General features: G+C 49.2%; 1 protein-coding gene across 1 annotated transcript in view; it reads left to right on the top strand.

The window, feature by feature from the left end:
- The first annotated feature begins 3783 nt into the window (after positions 1–3783).
- The window catches only part of LOC129713788 (SH3 domain-binding protein 1-like), a 60677-nt gene continuing 48326 nt past the window's right edge, over positions 3784–16134 (top strand). The window contains exon 1 of the mRNA XM_055663091.1: positions 3784–3970. Within this exon, the coding sequence (XP_055519066.1) occupies positions 3915–3970 (56 nt within the window). The 5' untranslated portion in view covers positions 3784–3914. The remainder of the gene's footprint in view (positions 3971–16134) is intronic.

The following is a 16134-nucleotide window of genomic DNA, read 5'->3' as shown; positions in this document are numbered from 1 at the left end:
TTGAACACAAACATCCACCACAGCATTCATACTGTGGTGGAAGGCACAAAGTTTGGCCAGTCCTCCTCCATTTTCCCCCGTGGTCAGGACCACAATGCGGGCGTCTAGATGCACAGACAAGGTATGTCCAGGTATGTCCTGAATTGGTGCCTCCCCATCGGAGAACACGGCTTCAAGATGGTTTCGGCCGCAGGCCGGCGGTCGAAGATCTAAAGTTCCCGCCGCGCCGCCAATGAGTGAAAGATACGCAAGATAAGTAACAATAATAAAGAAAGTTAGCTGTTTGTTGGGCAACAACGAGAAGCTGGTGTGACGTGGGTGTACCCATTTACTGTTGTGTGGTGTCTTTATAAAATTCCTGTTTTTTCTTTTTTTTCCCTCCCACAATATGTGATTCTGTTCCATTCTGTTTTGTAGGGGTCCATTCTGTTTTGTCTCCTCCCCTTCCTTAACCCTCTAGCTGTCTCCTCCCACCCTCCTATCCGCCCGCCCTCGTGCTCCTCCTCCTCCCCTTTTCCTTCCTTCTCCCCCCCCCCACCCCCATCAGTCTGAAGAAGGGGTTTTGGCCCGAAACGTCGCCTATTTCCTTCGATCCATAGATGCTGCTGCACCCGCTGAGTTTCTCCAGCAATTTTGTGTACCTTCGATCTTCCAGCATCTGCAGTTCCTTCTTGAACAGCTGTTTTGTAGGGGTTTTTTTTGCACAATCCGCGAGCATTGCCAATTTTCATTTCACTGCACATCTCGTATGTGTATGTGATGAATAAACCTGGCTTGACTAGGAGGGGCAGAGAGAGAGGGAATGCTGAGGTTACTTGAAGTTAGAGAAATCAATATTCATACCACTGGGGTGTAAACTGCCCAATTGAAATATGAGGTGCTGCTCCTCCAATTTGCCTTCCGCCTCCCTCTGACAATGGAGGAGGCCCAGGACAGTGTGGGAATGGGAAGGAGAATTAAAGCAACCAGACTGATTCCTGGGATGTCAGGACTGTCTTATGAAGAAAGACTGGATAGACTCGGTTTATACTCTCTAGAATTTAGGAGATTGAGAGGGGATCTTATAGAAACTTACAAAATTCTTAAGGGGTTGGACAGGCTAGATGCAGGAAGATTGCTCCCGATGTTGGGGAAGTCCAGGACAAGGGGTCACAGCTTAAGGATAAGGGGGAAATCCTTTAAAACCGAGATGAGAAGAACTTTTTTCACATAGAGAGTGGTGAATCTCTGGAACTCTCTGCCACAGAGGGTAGTTGAGGCCAGTTCATTGGCTATATTTAAGAGTTAGATGTGGCCCTTGTGGCTAAGGAGATCAGGGGGTCTGGAGAGAAGGCAGGTACGGGATACTGAGTTGGATGATCAGCCATGATCATATTGAATGGCGGTGCAGGCTCGAAGGGCCGAATGGCCTACTCCTGCACCTATTTTTTTTATGTTTCTATGTTTCTAATACCAGGGTTCGATCCAGACCACGGGTGCTGTCTGTACGGAGTTTGTACGTTCTCCCCGTGACCTGCGTGAGATCTTCTGTTTCCTCCCACACTCCAAAGATGTACAGGTTTGTAGGTTAATTGGCCTGGTTTCGATGTGAAATTGTGCCCAGTGTGTGTAAAGTAGTGTTAATGTGCGGGGGATCGCTGGTCGGTGTGGACTCAGTGGGCCGAAGGGCCTGTTTCTCCGCTGCATCTCTAAACTAAACTAAACTAACTTTAGTTGATGAAAAGACACAAAGTGTTGGAGTAACTCAGCTGACTGATGGCTCGAAGGGCCGAATGGCCTATTCCTGCACCTAATTTGTTTCTATGTTTCTACGTTTCTATGAGAGGTCAGGTAGGTCCAGGCGGACTGAGCGAAGGTGTTACGGGAAGGAGGAGGATAGAACTGGTGTACGGGGCGATTGCTGGTCGGAGTGGTGGACCAAATGGCCTGTTTCCACGCTGCATCTCTGAAGTCTAAAGACCAGTGGCCTCTTGCCCAGTTCAGTCCATGTGCATGTCAGTGTTTATGCTCAGTGCGCAGCTGTGAAGTCGCCTGGTGCACTTTCTCCCACATTAAAGGGTGTCGCAAGAATGCAAATTGCTACCGCTTCTCGCAGCCGGAGGCTTTGCAGCTCATGTGGTGCGGGGGTTTGCATCAGCACATTCAGCAGTGCACCGTGCCCCCTCGTTCATTCTGCGGCCGTGCATGCAACACCTGCCTGCAGCTTTGCAGAGAACTCCAACCAACCTCAGTCACCAGGGCTTATACCCTCAGCCTAACCCGACTACAGTTTAAGTTGCAAGCTGTATTCGCACATCACCATCAACACACAGCTTTTTTTCCCTCCTCTCCCATCTGGGGAAACGCATACCTCCAGATTCAGGGACAGTTTCTTCCAAGCTGTTATCAGGCAACTGAACCATCCTACCAACAACCGGAGAGAGGTCCTGAACTACTACATAGAAACATAGAACATAGGTGCAGGAGTAGGCCATTCGGCCCTTCGAGCCCATTCAATATGATCATGGCTGATCATCCAACTCAGTATCCCATCCCTGCCTTCTCTCCATACCCCCTGATCCCTTTAGCCACAAGGGCCACATCTAACTCCCTCTTAAATATAGCCAATGAACTGTGGCCTCAACTACCTTCTGTGGCAGAGAATTCCAGAGATTCACCACTGTGTGAAAAATGTTTTTCTCATCTCGGTCCTAAAGGATTTCCCCTCTATCCTTAAGCTGTGACCCCTTATCCTGGACTTCCTCAACATCGACCTTATTGAAGACCCTCAGACTATCTTTGATCGGGCTTTACTTTGCACTAAATGTAATTCATGTTGTCCCATTTATCAATTAAAGTTGAATCTGAATCTGAATCATGTATCTGTACACTGTGGACGGCTCGATTGTAATCATGCATTGTCTTTCTGCTGACTGGTTAGCACGCAACAAAAGCTTTTCACTGTACCTCGGTACACGTGACAATAAGAGAGTTAAGAATCAAGAGCCTGAAGAATGCATCTGCCTGAAGAAGGGTCTCGACCCGAAACGTCACCTATTACTTTGCTCCTTAGACGCTGCCTCACCCGCTGAGTTTCTCCAGCATTTTTGAATCAACAGTGTTTTGTTATCATATGTCCCAGATAGAACAATGAAATTCTGACTTGCAGCAACACAACACAACACAACACTGCGTTCATACGCTCTCCATCCCTCCCCCACCCAAGTTGCACCAACTTCTTGTTTTCACCCAACAACGGCCTGTTTCCTTTATCACTGTTCCATTTGTGCATATCTTTTGTCCCTTGCTTGTTATCTCTCTGCATCATCATCTATATCTGCCAGGGGTGGTGGTGGAGGCAGATACAATAGTGTGCAGACAGGCAAGAGCTCGTCTCGGCATCATAATTTGCCACAGACATCGTGGGCCGAAGAGTGTAGGAAGGAACTGCAGATGCTGGTTTAGACCAAAGATAGACACACAATGCTGGAGTAACTCAGCGGGACGGGCAGCATCTCTGGAGAGAAGGAATGGGTGACGTTGCGGGTCGAGACCCGAAGTCTGAAGAAGGGTCTTGACCAGAAACGTCACCCATGCCTCCTCTCCAGAGATGCTGCCCGACCCGCTGAGTCACTCCAGCATTCTGTGTCTGTCTTCTTTAACTTTCGTTACAGGAAAGTCTTAAAATGACGAGAAAGGGCACGGCATCAAACTTCACAACTTCCTGTGCCACCTAAGTGATTCATGCCTGTCGGTGTCACTTTAAGACCAGTTTCATTTTAGCTTCTTGTGGGAGGTAACTCAAACTCTGTACACACGCACACACACTCACACACACGCACACACACACGCCCACAGCAGACGAGCGTTTGTAGCGAAGGAGAGACTGCAGTCTCCAGCAAAGCAACGGGCGTGAAGACAGAAAAGTTTCAAAAATGATGAAGAAACAGCTGAACCGGATGCTCCAGTTAGCGAACCACACCTCAGGCAGGTAAGAGTGGAGAGAATTCCGCATTATGTTTCCTGGAGGCTTTCGACAAGTGGTTTTTTTGCAATATTCAATTTAGGAAGTTAAGGGCTTGCTGTTTGGCTTGCCTGCAGCAGAACTCCTTCGTTACAGTGGAAAGCTGAGAGTTTCCCCTGTCAGATAGTAAATGCCTGTCTTGATAAATTGTCCGGCTCTGAATCTGTGGAATTCTTTGCCACAGACGGCTGTGGAGGGAAAGTCAGTGGATTTTTTTTAAGGCAGAGATGGATAGATTCTTGATTTGTACGGGTGTCGGGGGTTATGAGGATAGATCAGCCATGATTGAGAAGAACTTTTTTCACACAGAGAGTGGTGAATCTCTGGAACTCTCTGCCACAGAGGGTAGTTGAGGCCAGTTCATTGGCTATATTTAAGAGGGAGTTAGATGTGGCCCTTGTGGCTAAGGGGATTAGGGGGTATGGAGAGAAGGCAGGTACGGGATACTGAGTTGGATGATCAGCCATGATCATATTGAATGGCGGTGCAGGCTCGAAGGGCCGAATGGCCTACTCCTGCACCTAATTTCTATGTTTCTATGTTTCTATGATTGAATGGCAAAGTAGACTTGATGGGCCGAATGGCCTAATTCTACTCCTATTACTTATGATCTCATGAGCAGTTGGGAGTTTGTGAGGAGCGGAGGAGACGGGAAGCATACGCCTCTCCTCCGACTTCATTGATCTTTAACCCATTCAGTGCCATACTTGGCCAGTAGTGGGAAACAAAACTTGGCAGTGAACAGGTTAACGGACGATCATAACTGGAGGAATGTGTCCACACTAACGTCCCCTCTTCCCCTGGCTCCTCTGCTCCTGCTGTTGCACAATTAACCTCAATAAGCAAAAGAACAAAGTGCTGGAGGAACTCAGCAGACCAGGCAGCATCTGTGGAGGGGATGGGCAGGCAACGTTTTGTGTCGGGAACCCTCTTCAGTCTGAAGACACAGAATGCCACCTGTCCGTTCACTTCCACAGATGCTGCCTGACCCGCTGAGTTCTTCCAGCACTTTTTTTTCCGCGCAGGATTCCAGCACCTGAGGTCTCGTGTGTCTCCACTGGGAAATCTCCTTGAGGAACGGCTACTGGCTGCATGCCGGTGGAGTTGCTGCCTCACAGCGCCAGAGACCCGGGTTCCATCCTGACTGCGGGTGCTGTCTGTGCGGAGTTTGTATGTTCTCCCCGTGACCGCGTGGGCTTTCTCCGTGTGCTCCGGTTTTAATAGACAATAGGTGCAGGAGTAGGCCATTCGGGCCTACAGTTTAAGTTGCAAGCGGTCCTTCGAGCCAGCACCGCCATTCAATGTGATCATGGCTGATCATCCACAATCAGTACCCCGTTCCTGCCTTCTCCCCATATCCCCAGACTCCGCTATCTTTAAAACCCCTATCTACTATAGCTCTCTCTTGAAAGAATCCAGAGAACCGGCCTCCACCGCCCTCTGGGGCAGAGAATTCCACAGACTCACAACTCTCTGTATAAAAATGTTTTTCCTCATCTCCGTTCTAGATGGCTTACTCCTACTCCAAAGACCTACAGAGATAAAGACCTCCAAAGATTTGTACATTAATTAGCTTCGGTAAAAATTGTAAATTGTCCCTCGTGTGTAGAATAGTGTGTGGGGATCCCAAACTCAGTGGGTGGAAGAGCTTGTTTCCTCGTTGCATCTCCAAACTAAACTAAACCAAGCCTACATTGAGGCCATGTTCCACCATTGTGGACCAAAGCACGTGTTCTTGTGCTACAGTGTTAAATGTTCATTCCGAAATGAATTCCAAGGCATTCTTGAATTCCACTGTTCCCCCTTTGTGGTTCCTTCTGCTCTGCTGCTCCTTGGCCATGAGTCTGACCCAAACCATCGGACTGAAGAGGCCTCCAGACCAGAAACATCGTTAGAACGTTCCCCTCCACAGAGGCCGCCTGACTCACTGAGTTCCTCCAGCACTTTGCTCGAGATTCCCGCATCTCTTGCATCAGCCATGAGAAGCAGCTCCCGTGGTTGAAGCAATGACGTGGATTTTGGGGAAATAACTTCTGCACCGAACAGCAGCTGTCCGCAGCAAGATGGAATCTAACTGCCTGGCTGGCAGTACCATGGCTGAGTTCCCCAACACTAGCTGGTGGAGCTGACGAAGGGTCTCGACCCGAAACGTCACCCATTCCTTCTTTCCAGAGATGCTGCCTGTCCCACCGAGTTACTCCAGCATTTCGTGTCAATGGCCTTGTAGAGCTGCTGCCTCACAACCCCAGAGCCCCGGGTTCAATCCTGACGTCAAGTGCTGTCTGTGCGGAGTTTGCATGTTCTCCCTGTAACCATGTAGGTTTTCTGTGGGTGCTCCAGTTTCCTCCCATATCTCCATAAAAGACGGTACACAAAAAAGCTGGAGAAACTCAGCGGGTGCAGCAGCATCTATGGAGCGAAGGAAATAGGCAACGTTTCGGGCCGAAACCCTTCTTCTCCAAAGAGAGTACTGGTTTGCAGGTTAATTGGCTTCGGTAAAGTTGTAAATTGTCCCTAGTGTGTGTAGGATGGTGTTAATGTGCAGAGTCAGTGGGCCCAAGGGCCTGGTTTTCACGCTGTATCTCTAAAGCCTAAAGGTCCCCATTGAAGTGTACAGAATAATGAAAGGCTTGGATAGAGTGGTTGTGGAGAGGATGTTTCCACTAGTGGGAGAGTCTAGGTCACAGCCTCAGAATTAAAGGACGCTTTTTAGGAATGAATAAAGCAATAAGTTTATTGTCCATGTAGTCACATACAAGGAATTTGCCTTGGTGCTCTGCTCACAAGTGGCAATATGACATACAGTGACAGTTAAGAATGATACATAAAACATTATACATTAATAATCAGGAGATGAGGAGAAATTTCTTTAGTCAGAGGGTGGTGAATCTGTGTAATTCTTTGCCACAGAAGGCTATGGAGGCAAAGTCACTAGATATTTCGAAGGCAGAGATAGATAGATTCTTGATTAGTGCGGGTGTCTGGGGTTATGGGGAGAAGGCAGGAGAATGGTTAGGAGGGAGAGATAGATCAGCCGTGATTGAATGGTGGAGTAGACTTGATGGGCTATTCCTGTCCCTTATGGCCTTAAGTCACAAGTCAAGTCAAGTCAAGTATATTCGTCACACATACACATACGAGATGTGCAGTGAAATGAAAAGTGGCAATGCTGGCGGACTTTGTACACAGAGACAAACAAACAAACAACCAAACAAACTACAAACAGAATCGCATATTATTTTACATATTAAATATTGTGGGCGGAAGAAAAAGAGAAAAAAACAGCACTTTAAAAAAAAAAAAACAGTAGAGTGGTTCAGTAAAGTTAGTCCCTGGTGAGATTAGTCCCTGATGAGTTTACAGATCTAATGGCCTCTGGGAAGAAACTCCTTCTCAACCTCGCCGTTCTCACCGCATGGCAACGGAGGCGTTTGCCTGACCGTAGCAGCTGGAACAGTCCGTTGGAGGGGTGGAAGGGGTCTCCCATGATTTTATTGGCTCTGGAGTTGCACCTCCTGATGTATAGTTCCTGCAGGGGGGGGAGTGAAGTTCCCATAGTGCGTTCGGCTGAACGCACTACTCTCTGCAGAGCCTTCTTGTCCTGGGCAGAGCAATTCCCAAACCAGATGGTAATATTTCCGAACAAGGCTATTGAGTTGCAAGTTGTCAACCACCCGAAGCATTCAGTCCTTCCATCACCAGTGCTGTGTGGCTGCAGAAACATCTACACAAGGTTCCTCTCCTCCAAGCTGCTCCTTCTAAACCTACAACAACTTCTACAACCAAGATGGGTGTCTGGGTGTCATGGTACACCAGTCATTGAAGGTAGGCATGCAGGTGCAGCAGGCAGTAAAGAAAGCGAATGGTATGTTAGCTTTCATAGCAAAAGGATTTGAGTATAGGAGCAGGGAGGTCTACTACAGTTGTACAGGGTCTTGGTGAGACCACACCTGGAGTATTGCGTACAGTTTTGGTCTCCAAATCTGAGGAAGGACATTATTGCCATGGAGGGAGTGCAGAGAAGGTTCACCAGACTGATTCCTGGGATGTCAGGACTGTCTTATGAAGAAAGACTGGATAGACTTGGTTTATACTCTCTAGAATTTAGGAGATTGAGAGGGGATCTTATAGAAACTTACAAAATTCTTAAGGGGTTGGACAGGCTAGAGATGCAGGAAGATTGTTCCCGATGTTGGGGAAGTCCAGGACAAGGGGTCACAGCTTAAGGATAAGGGGGAAATCCTTTAAAACCGAGATGAGGAGAACTTTTTTCACACAGAGAGTGGTGAATCTCTGGAACTCTCTGCCACAGAGGGTAGTTGAGGCCAGTTCATTGGCTATATTTAAGAGGGAGTTAGATGTGGCCCTTGTGGCCAAGGGGATCAGGGGGTATGGAGAGAAGGCAGGTACGGGATACTGAGTTGGATGATCAGCCATGATCATATTGAATGGCGGTGCAGGCTCGAAGGTCCGAATGGCCTACTCCTGCACCTAATTTCTATGTTCTATGTTTCTAAGAAGGACTGAGACTGTTGATGCATGGGAACACCACTTGTAGATTCCTCTCCAAACCATCCAACAAATGGAGATATGTCTCCTGCCCCGTATAATGTTTACACATTCTGTTGTGCTGCAGCAAGCAAGAATTTCATTGTCCTAGCTGGGACACATGACAATAAAGCTCTCTTGACTTGACTTGATATATTGCCATTGTTACCTAGTTTAGTTTAGTTCAGTTGAGTTCATAAGTGACGGCAGCAGAATCAGGCCATTCAGCCCATCAAGTCTACTCTGTCATCCAAACCTGGCTGATCTAACCTTAGTTTAGTTTGTAGATTGCCTTGTTAGTAAGTAAGTTTATTGGCCCAGTATTCACATACAAGGAATTTGCCTTGGTGCTCCGCCCACAAGTAACAACATGACATACAGTGACAGTTACGAATGACTCAGAAAACACTAAACATTAATAATAATAAAACATTCATGATAAAACACCATTGATCAAGCATGTGAACCAACAAAATACCAGATCAAAGGGAGGCTAAAGATTTTTGGCTGTTAGTAGAGCAACTACTCGTGGATAAAAACTGTTTTTATGTCTGGGCTGTGGCAGCTTTGACAGTCCGGAGTCGCCTTCCAGAGGGAAGTGATTCAAAGAGATTGTGGCCAGGGTGAGAGGGGTCAGAGATGATCTTGCCCGCTCGCTTCCTGGCCCTTGCAGTGTACAGTTCATCAATGGAGGGAAGGTTGCAGCCAATAACCTTCTCTGCTGATCGGACGATTCGCTGCAGCCTCCGGGTGTCGTGCTTGGTGGCTGAGCCAAACCAGACCATGATGGAGAAGGTGAGAACAGACTCTACGATGGCCGTGTAGAATTGGACCATCATTGCCTGTGGCAGATTGTGCTTCCTCAGCTGCCGCAGGAAGTACATCCTCTATTGGGCCTTTTTGACTGTGGAGTCGATGGTAGCCCCACACTTAAAGTCCTTGTAGATGATGGTTCCCAAGAACTTAAAAGACTCCTGTCTGTAGGCAGATTCCTCCCCATCCTGGAACAGTCCAATCAGGGTTGTGTCGTCCGCAAACTTGAGAAGCTTGACAGAGGTGTCTGTGGAGGTGCAGTCGTTGGTGTAGAGAGAGTAGAGGAAAGGAGAGAGTACGCAGCCTTGCGGTGCTCCTATGCTGAGTGTTTGTGGGTCCGAGATGTGCTTTCCCAGCCTCACATACTACTTCCTGTCTGTCAGGAAGTTGGTGATCCACCGACAGAGGGGTTCAGGCACAGTCAACTCGGAAAGTTTGGAGTGTAGTAGCTCTGGCACAATGGTGTTGAATGCAGAGCTAAAATCAACAAACAGGATCCTTGCATAGGTCCCCTGGCAGTCTAGGTGCTGGAGGATGAAGTGCAGGCCCAGGTTGACTGCATCATCCACAGATCTATTGGCCCGATATGCAAACTGCAGAGGGTCCAGCAGGGGGATCGTGATATTTTTCAGCTTGGCCAGCACAAGCCTTTCGTGTGTCTTCATGACTACAGAGGTCAGTGCGACAGGCCTGTAGTCATTAAGGCAAGTAATCCTTGCCTTTTTGGGTACAGGGACAATAGTGGAGACTTTGAAGCAGGCTGGGACAGTACAGGTATGCAGGGACTGGTTAAAAATGTCTGTGTAGACCGGTGCCAGCTGTTTGGCTGAGCTTAAGAGTAGAGGGGGAAACATTGTCAGGTCCTGGAGATTTCCAGCTTTTCTGTCTTCTGAAAAGCCTCTCCACCTCCTCTATTTTTATTGTTGATATTGGATAAGTGATGTTGTGCAGCACAGAGGGTGTGGGTGATTGGGTGTGAAGTGATTGGAGGCGGGTGGGTGTAGAAGAGCCCAGTCTTTGCAGACTGAGGGTACACAAAATTGCTGGAGAAACTCAGCGGGTGCAGCAGCATCTATGGAGCGAAGGAAATAATAATAATAATAATAATAATTTTATTTATAGAGCACTTTAAAAACAAACATAGCTGCAACAAAGTGCTGTACATCACTAATCATTGACAAAAAAGTTAATACACACCAAAAATAACAATCAAAAGAAATAGTAGGAAAAGACATGTAAAATAAAGAAACATCAAAAACACCACAAACAGAAGCAAAGCCTCAGGCATGGTCAAAAGCCAGGGAGTACAAATGTGTTGTATAAAATGTGAAATAGGCGACGTTTCGGGCTGAAACCCTTCTTCAGACTGATGGGGGGTGGGGGGGGGGGGAAGGAAGGAAAAGGGGAGGAGGAGGAGCCCGAGGGCGGGCGGATAGGAGGGTGGGAGGAGACAGCTAGAGGGTTAAGGAAGGGGAGGAGACAGCAAGGGCTAGCAAAATTGGGAGAATTCAATGTTAATGCCATCCGGACGCAAGGTCCCCAGGCGGAATATGAGGTGCTGTTCCTCCAATTTCCGCTGTTGCTCACTCTGGCAATGGAGGAGACCCAGGACAGAGAGGTCGGATTGGGAATGGGAGGGGGAGTTGAAGTGCTGAGCCACAGGGAGGTCAGGTTGGTTATTGCGGACTGAGTGGAGGTGTTCGGCGAAACGATCGCCCAACCTACGCTTGGTCTCCCCTTTGCAGACTGAGGTGTGAAGTGTTGGTTGGGGTGGGAAATGGTGCAGCCTTTTCGTACTTAGTCTTGCCTTTAGCAGGTGTGAAGTGGCGAATGGAAAGGAGAGGGTGCAGGGTCCATTCTTTGTAGACTGGGGTCTGGCTGTGTTGGGAGGGGATACCAGGGTTCCGTTTCTGATGTTCAAACCTGCAGTGAAACTCATTCAGGTCGTTGGTCAGCTGAGGATTGTCCAAAGAGCGGGGGGGCTTTCCTCTTGTGGCTGGTAATTTCTTGCAAGACCTTCCAAACTAAAGAAGAGTCACTTGCTGAGAACCTGCTCCTCAACTTCTCAGAGTACCTTTCCTTGGCAGCTCTGATTTATCTTCTCAGCTTGTACTTGGCCTGCCTGTAGAGGTCTGCATCCCCGCTCCTGTAGGCCTCCTCTTTAGGCCGTCGGAGCTGTCTGAGTTCTGCAGTGAACCAGGGTTTGTTGGTGTTGAACCAGGTCCGGGTCTTAGTTAGAATGCAACTGTCCTCGCAAAAGCTGACATAGACTCATCGAGGCTTGTGGATGCTTCCCTGAACACATTCCAATCCATGCAGTCTAAGCAGGACAGTAGGTTCTCAATGCCATCGCTTGTCCACCTTTTCGTTGTTCTGGCTTAGCAGCTTTTAGATTAGCAAGTTGCCCCTCGGGTTCCCATTAAATCTTTCCCCCATCATCTTAAACCTATATCCTCTGGTCCTTGATTACCCTAACTCTGGTTAATGAGCCCAATCTACCCCATTGGAGACAAGATCAAGATCAAGATTCAATTTAATTTAATTGTCATTTGGACCCCTTGAGGTCCAAACGAAATGCCGTTTCTGCAGCCAAACATTACAAACAAATAGACCCAAGACACAACATAATTTACATAAACATCCATCATATCGCTGTGATGGAAGGCCAAAAAAACTTATCTCTCAACTGCACTCCCCCCCCCATGTCAGAGTCAAAGTCAAAGCCCCCGGCTGGCGATGGTGATTGTCCCGCGGCCATTAAAGCCACGCCGGGTGATGCAAGGTCGCACACCGGGTTCTTGGTGTTGGAGCCCCCGGCGTGCGCTCGCAGAGTCCCGCGGCCATTCCAAGCCGCGCGGGGCGGTGATGTCAGGCCCCGCTCCAGGAGCTCTTCAACCCCGCAACTCGGGCGAGAGAAGTCGCCGTTGCGGGAGCCCTGAAAAGCGGTCTCCCTCCAGGGACCCGCGGGCTCCAGGTGCCGCCGTCCGCCAGACCCGCAGTTGCAGCCTCCGAATCTCCGGAGGTCGGGCCGCAGCCATCGAACTATCTTCAATCAAACATTATCCTATATCTGTACACTGTGGGCAGCTTGATTGTAACCATCTAGAGTCTTTTTGCTGACTGGATAGCACACAACAAAAAGCTTTTCACTGTACACGTGACGATAATAAACTAAACGAAAATAAATAAAGAAGTCTGAAGAAGGGTCTCGACCCGAAACGTCGCCTATTCCTTCGCTCCTGCCTCACCCGCTGAGTTTCCCCAGCATTTTTTTCTACCTTAAACAAACAAGGAGCCTTTATTGCAGATTCGCAGTTTACAAAATACTGCATTCATCAAAACTGCGATTCATGCCGTCTGCAAACCGGGTTCATCAGGTTGCAGTTGTCAGCTGTGTTCACGATGCACTCGCGCCTCCCGCGGTGACAAAAGTTCATGGAAGGCGTCAAGTCCCCATGGACACCATGTGTTCCTTCTCCAGGGACACGTGGGACCGGACATAGGTACAATAGACAATAGGCAATAGGTGCAGGAGTAGGCCATTCGGCCCTTCGAGCCAGCACCGCCATTCAATGTGATCATGGCTGATCATCCCCCAATCAGTACCCCGTTCCTGCCTTCACCCCAAATCCCCTGATTCCGCTATCTTTAAGAGCCCTATCTAGCTCTCTCTTGAAAGCATCCAGAGAACCGGCCTCCACCGCCCTCTGACGCAGAGAATTCCACAGACTCACCACTCTCTGTGAGAAAAAGTGTTTCCTCGTCTCCGTTCTAAATGGCTTACTCCTTATTCTTAAACTGTGGCCCCTGATTCTGGACTCCCCCAACATCGGGAACATGTTCCCTGCCTCTAGCGTGTCCAAGCCTTTAACAATCTTATATGTTACAATGAGATCTCCTCTCATCCTTCTAAACTCCAGAGTGTACAAGCCCAGCCGCTCCTTTCTCTCAGCATATGACAGTCCCGCCATCCCGGGAATTAACCTTGTTAACCTACACTGCACTCCCTCAATAGCAAGAATGTCCTTCCTCAAATTAGGGGACCAAAACTGCACACAATACTCCAGGTGTGGTCTCACTAATGCCCCCGTCAAACTTAGGAAACCTGAACGGAAACCTCTGGAGACTTTGCGCCCCGCCCAAGGTTTCCGTGCGGTTCCTGGAGGTTGCAGGTGGTTGCCGGAGGTTGCAGGTAGTGGAAGCAGGTAGGGAGACTGACAAAAACCTCCGGGAACCGCACGGAAACCTTGGGCGGGGCGCAAAGTCTCCAGAGGTTTCTGTTCAGGTTTCCTAAGTGGGACAGGGGCATAAGCCTCTGTACAACTGCAGAAGGACCTCTTTGTTCCTATACTCGACTCCTCTTGTTATAAAGGCCAACATGCCATTCGCTTTCTTCACTGCCTGCTGGACCTGCATGCTTGCTTTCATAGACTGATGAACAATGACCACCAGATCCCGTTGTACTTCCCCTTTTCCCGACTTGACGCCATTTGGTACGGAAGAGGGGCAGGCGGTCGTTTCGGGCAGAACCCTCGTCTGCTGGCTGCCCGGACCCACTGGCTGTGCGGGGTCACTTCAAGGGCACGGCACACTGGTACCACACACCAACCATCCGTCACGCCCAGAACCTCTACCAGCTTCCTCGAGGGCCTTCTGACTCTCCCTCCCTACACAGCAGCACCCTAACTACATCAACTGCAAAGGTTGCCCCATATCCCAGACCAAGCCTTGGCTTGGAAACAGAGAAACATAGAAATTAGGTGCAGGAGTAGACCATTCGGCCCTTCAAGCCTGCACCGCCATTCAATATGATCATGGCTGATCATCCAACTCAGTATCCCATCCCTGCCTTCTCTCCATACCCCCTGATCCCTTTAGCCACAAGGGCCACATCTAACTCCCTCTTAAACATAGCCAATGAACTGTGTGGCCTCAACTACCTTCTGTGGCAGAGAATTCCACAGATTCACCACTCTCTGTGTGAAAAATGTTTTCCTCATCTCGGTCCTAAAAGGTTTCCCCCTTATCCTTAAACTGTGTGACCCCTTAACCTGCTTCTGCACTGTTCCTTGTATTCACAATACCTCCAGTTTTCTTTGACTGTTTCATAAGTCATAGGAGCAGAATTAGGCCATTCGGCCCATCGCGCTTACTCCACCATTCAATCGTGGCTGATCTATCTCTCCCTCCTAGCCCCATTCTCCTGCCTTCTCCCCATAACCCCTGACACCAGAATCTGTCCATCTCCGCCTTAAAAATATCCATTGGCTTGGCCTCCACAGCCTTCTGTGGCAATGAATTCCCCAGATTCACCACCCTCTGACTAAAGAAATTCCTCCTCATCTCCTTTCTAAAGGTACGTCCTTTTATTCTGAGGCTGTGTCCTCTGGTCCCAGACTCTCCCACTAGTGGTAACATCCTCTCCACATCCACTCTGTCCAGGCCTTTCACTATTCGGTAAGTTTTAACGAGGTTCCCCCTCTTCCTTCCAAACTCTAGAAGGATGGTTGTATAAGGTTTAAAACTCTATGTTGTTTTTATATAACATAAAATGCATCACCTATACATGTTCTCCAGGGATGCTGCCTGAACCGCTGAGTTGCTCCAGCAAATAAAATAGACACCAAGTGTTGGAGTTAAGGGCCTGTCCCACGAGCATGCGACCGACCTGCATGCGGCAAGCGCGACCAAACCGGAAGCGGGGGCCGTGCGGAGGTCGAGTGATCCCCGTACAGGGCCGGTCCCACTAGCATGCGCCTGCATGCGGCAAGCGCGACCAAGCTCCAAGTGGGGGTCGAGTGAGTGACGTGAAGTTCGAGCGAAGTCCGCGGGAAGTTCGGGCGTGGCGTACAGCGTCAGGACGTTGCGTACGGCGTCGAGACGCAGCGCACGCCCGTCAAGGCGGCGGAATTTTCGAACACGGTCATTTTTTCGGAGCCCCGCGCGATGTCGGGACCAGCTCCGCACAACTCCATACGGCTCCGGCGATCGAAGTGGGACCGGCCCCGCGAGGCCGTACAGCTCAAGCGACCACGTTAGGTCGCGCTTGCCGCATGGAGTCGCATGCTCGTGGGACAGCCCTTAACTCAGCAGGTCAGACAACATCTCTGGAGAACTTGGAAAGGTTAAATTTTGGATTGGACCATTCCCTCCCTATCTGACCCCCTTCCCCCCACCCACCCCCCCCCTCCCCCCTTCCCCCCACCCACCCCTCGCCCTAATCATTGTACTAGTTTCACTATCGTCCTGTTGAGTGTTTAAGAAGGAACTGCAGATGCTGGAAAATCGAAGGTAGACAAAAGTGCTGGAGAAACTCAGCGGGTGCAGCAGCATCTATGGAGCGAAGGAAATGGGCAACTGAAGAAGGGTTTCGGCCCGAACCGTTGCCTATTTCCTTCACTCCATAGATGCTGCTGCACCCGCTGAGTTTCTCCAGCACTTTTGTCTACCGTCCTGTTGAGTTTCGTTGTCTGCATAGCTCGTTATCACCCACCACTCAGCCAACAATCTCACCAGTGACCCGGGTTCGACCCTGACTACGGGTGCTGTGTGTACGGATTTTGTACGTTCTCCCCGTGACCTGCGTGGGTTTTAATTCGAGATCTTCGGTTTCCTCCCACACTCCCAAACACATACAGGTTTGTAGGTTAATTGGCTTGGTATGACAAATTGATATGACCAATGACTTGGTATGTTGCTAAAACAAATTGTCCCTGATGGTGTGTGTAGGGTAGTGTTAGTGTGCAGGGATGGCTGGTCGGTGCGGACTC

Source organism: Leucoraja erinacea, chromosome 37 (genome assembly GCF_028641065.1).
Source record: "Leucoraja erinacea ecotype New England chromosome 37, Leri_hhj_1, whole genome shotgun sequence".
Lineage (NCBI taxonomy): Eukaryota > Metazoa > Chordata > Chondrichthyes > Rajiformes > Rajidae > Leucoraja > Leucoraja erinaceus.
Note: the sequence above shows the minus strand (reverse complement) of the source record. Positions and strands in the feature narration are given on the sequence as shown.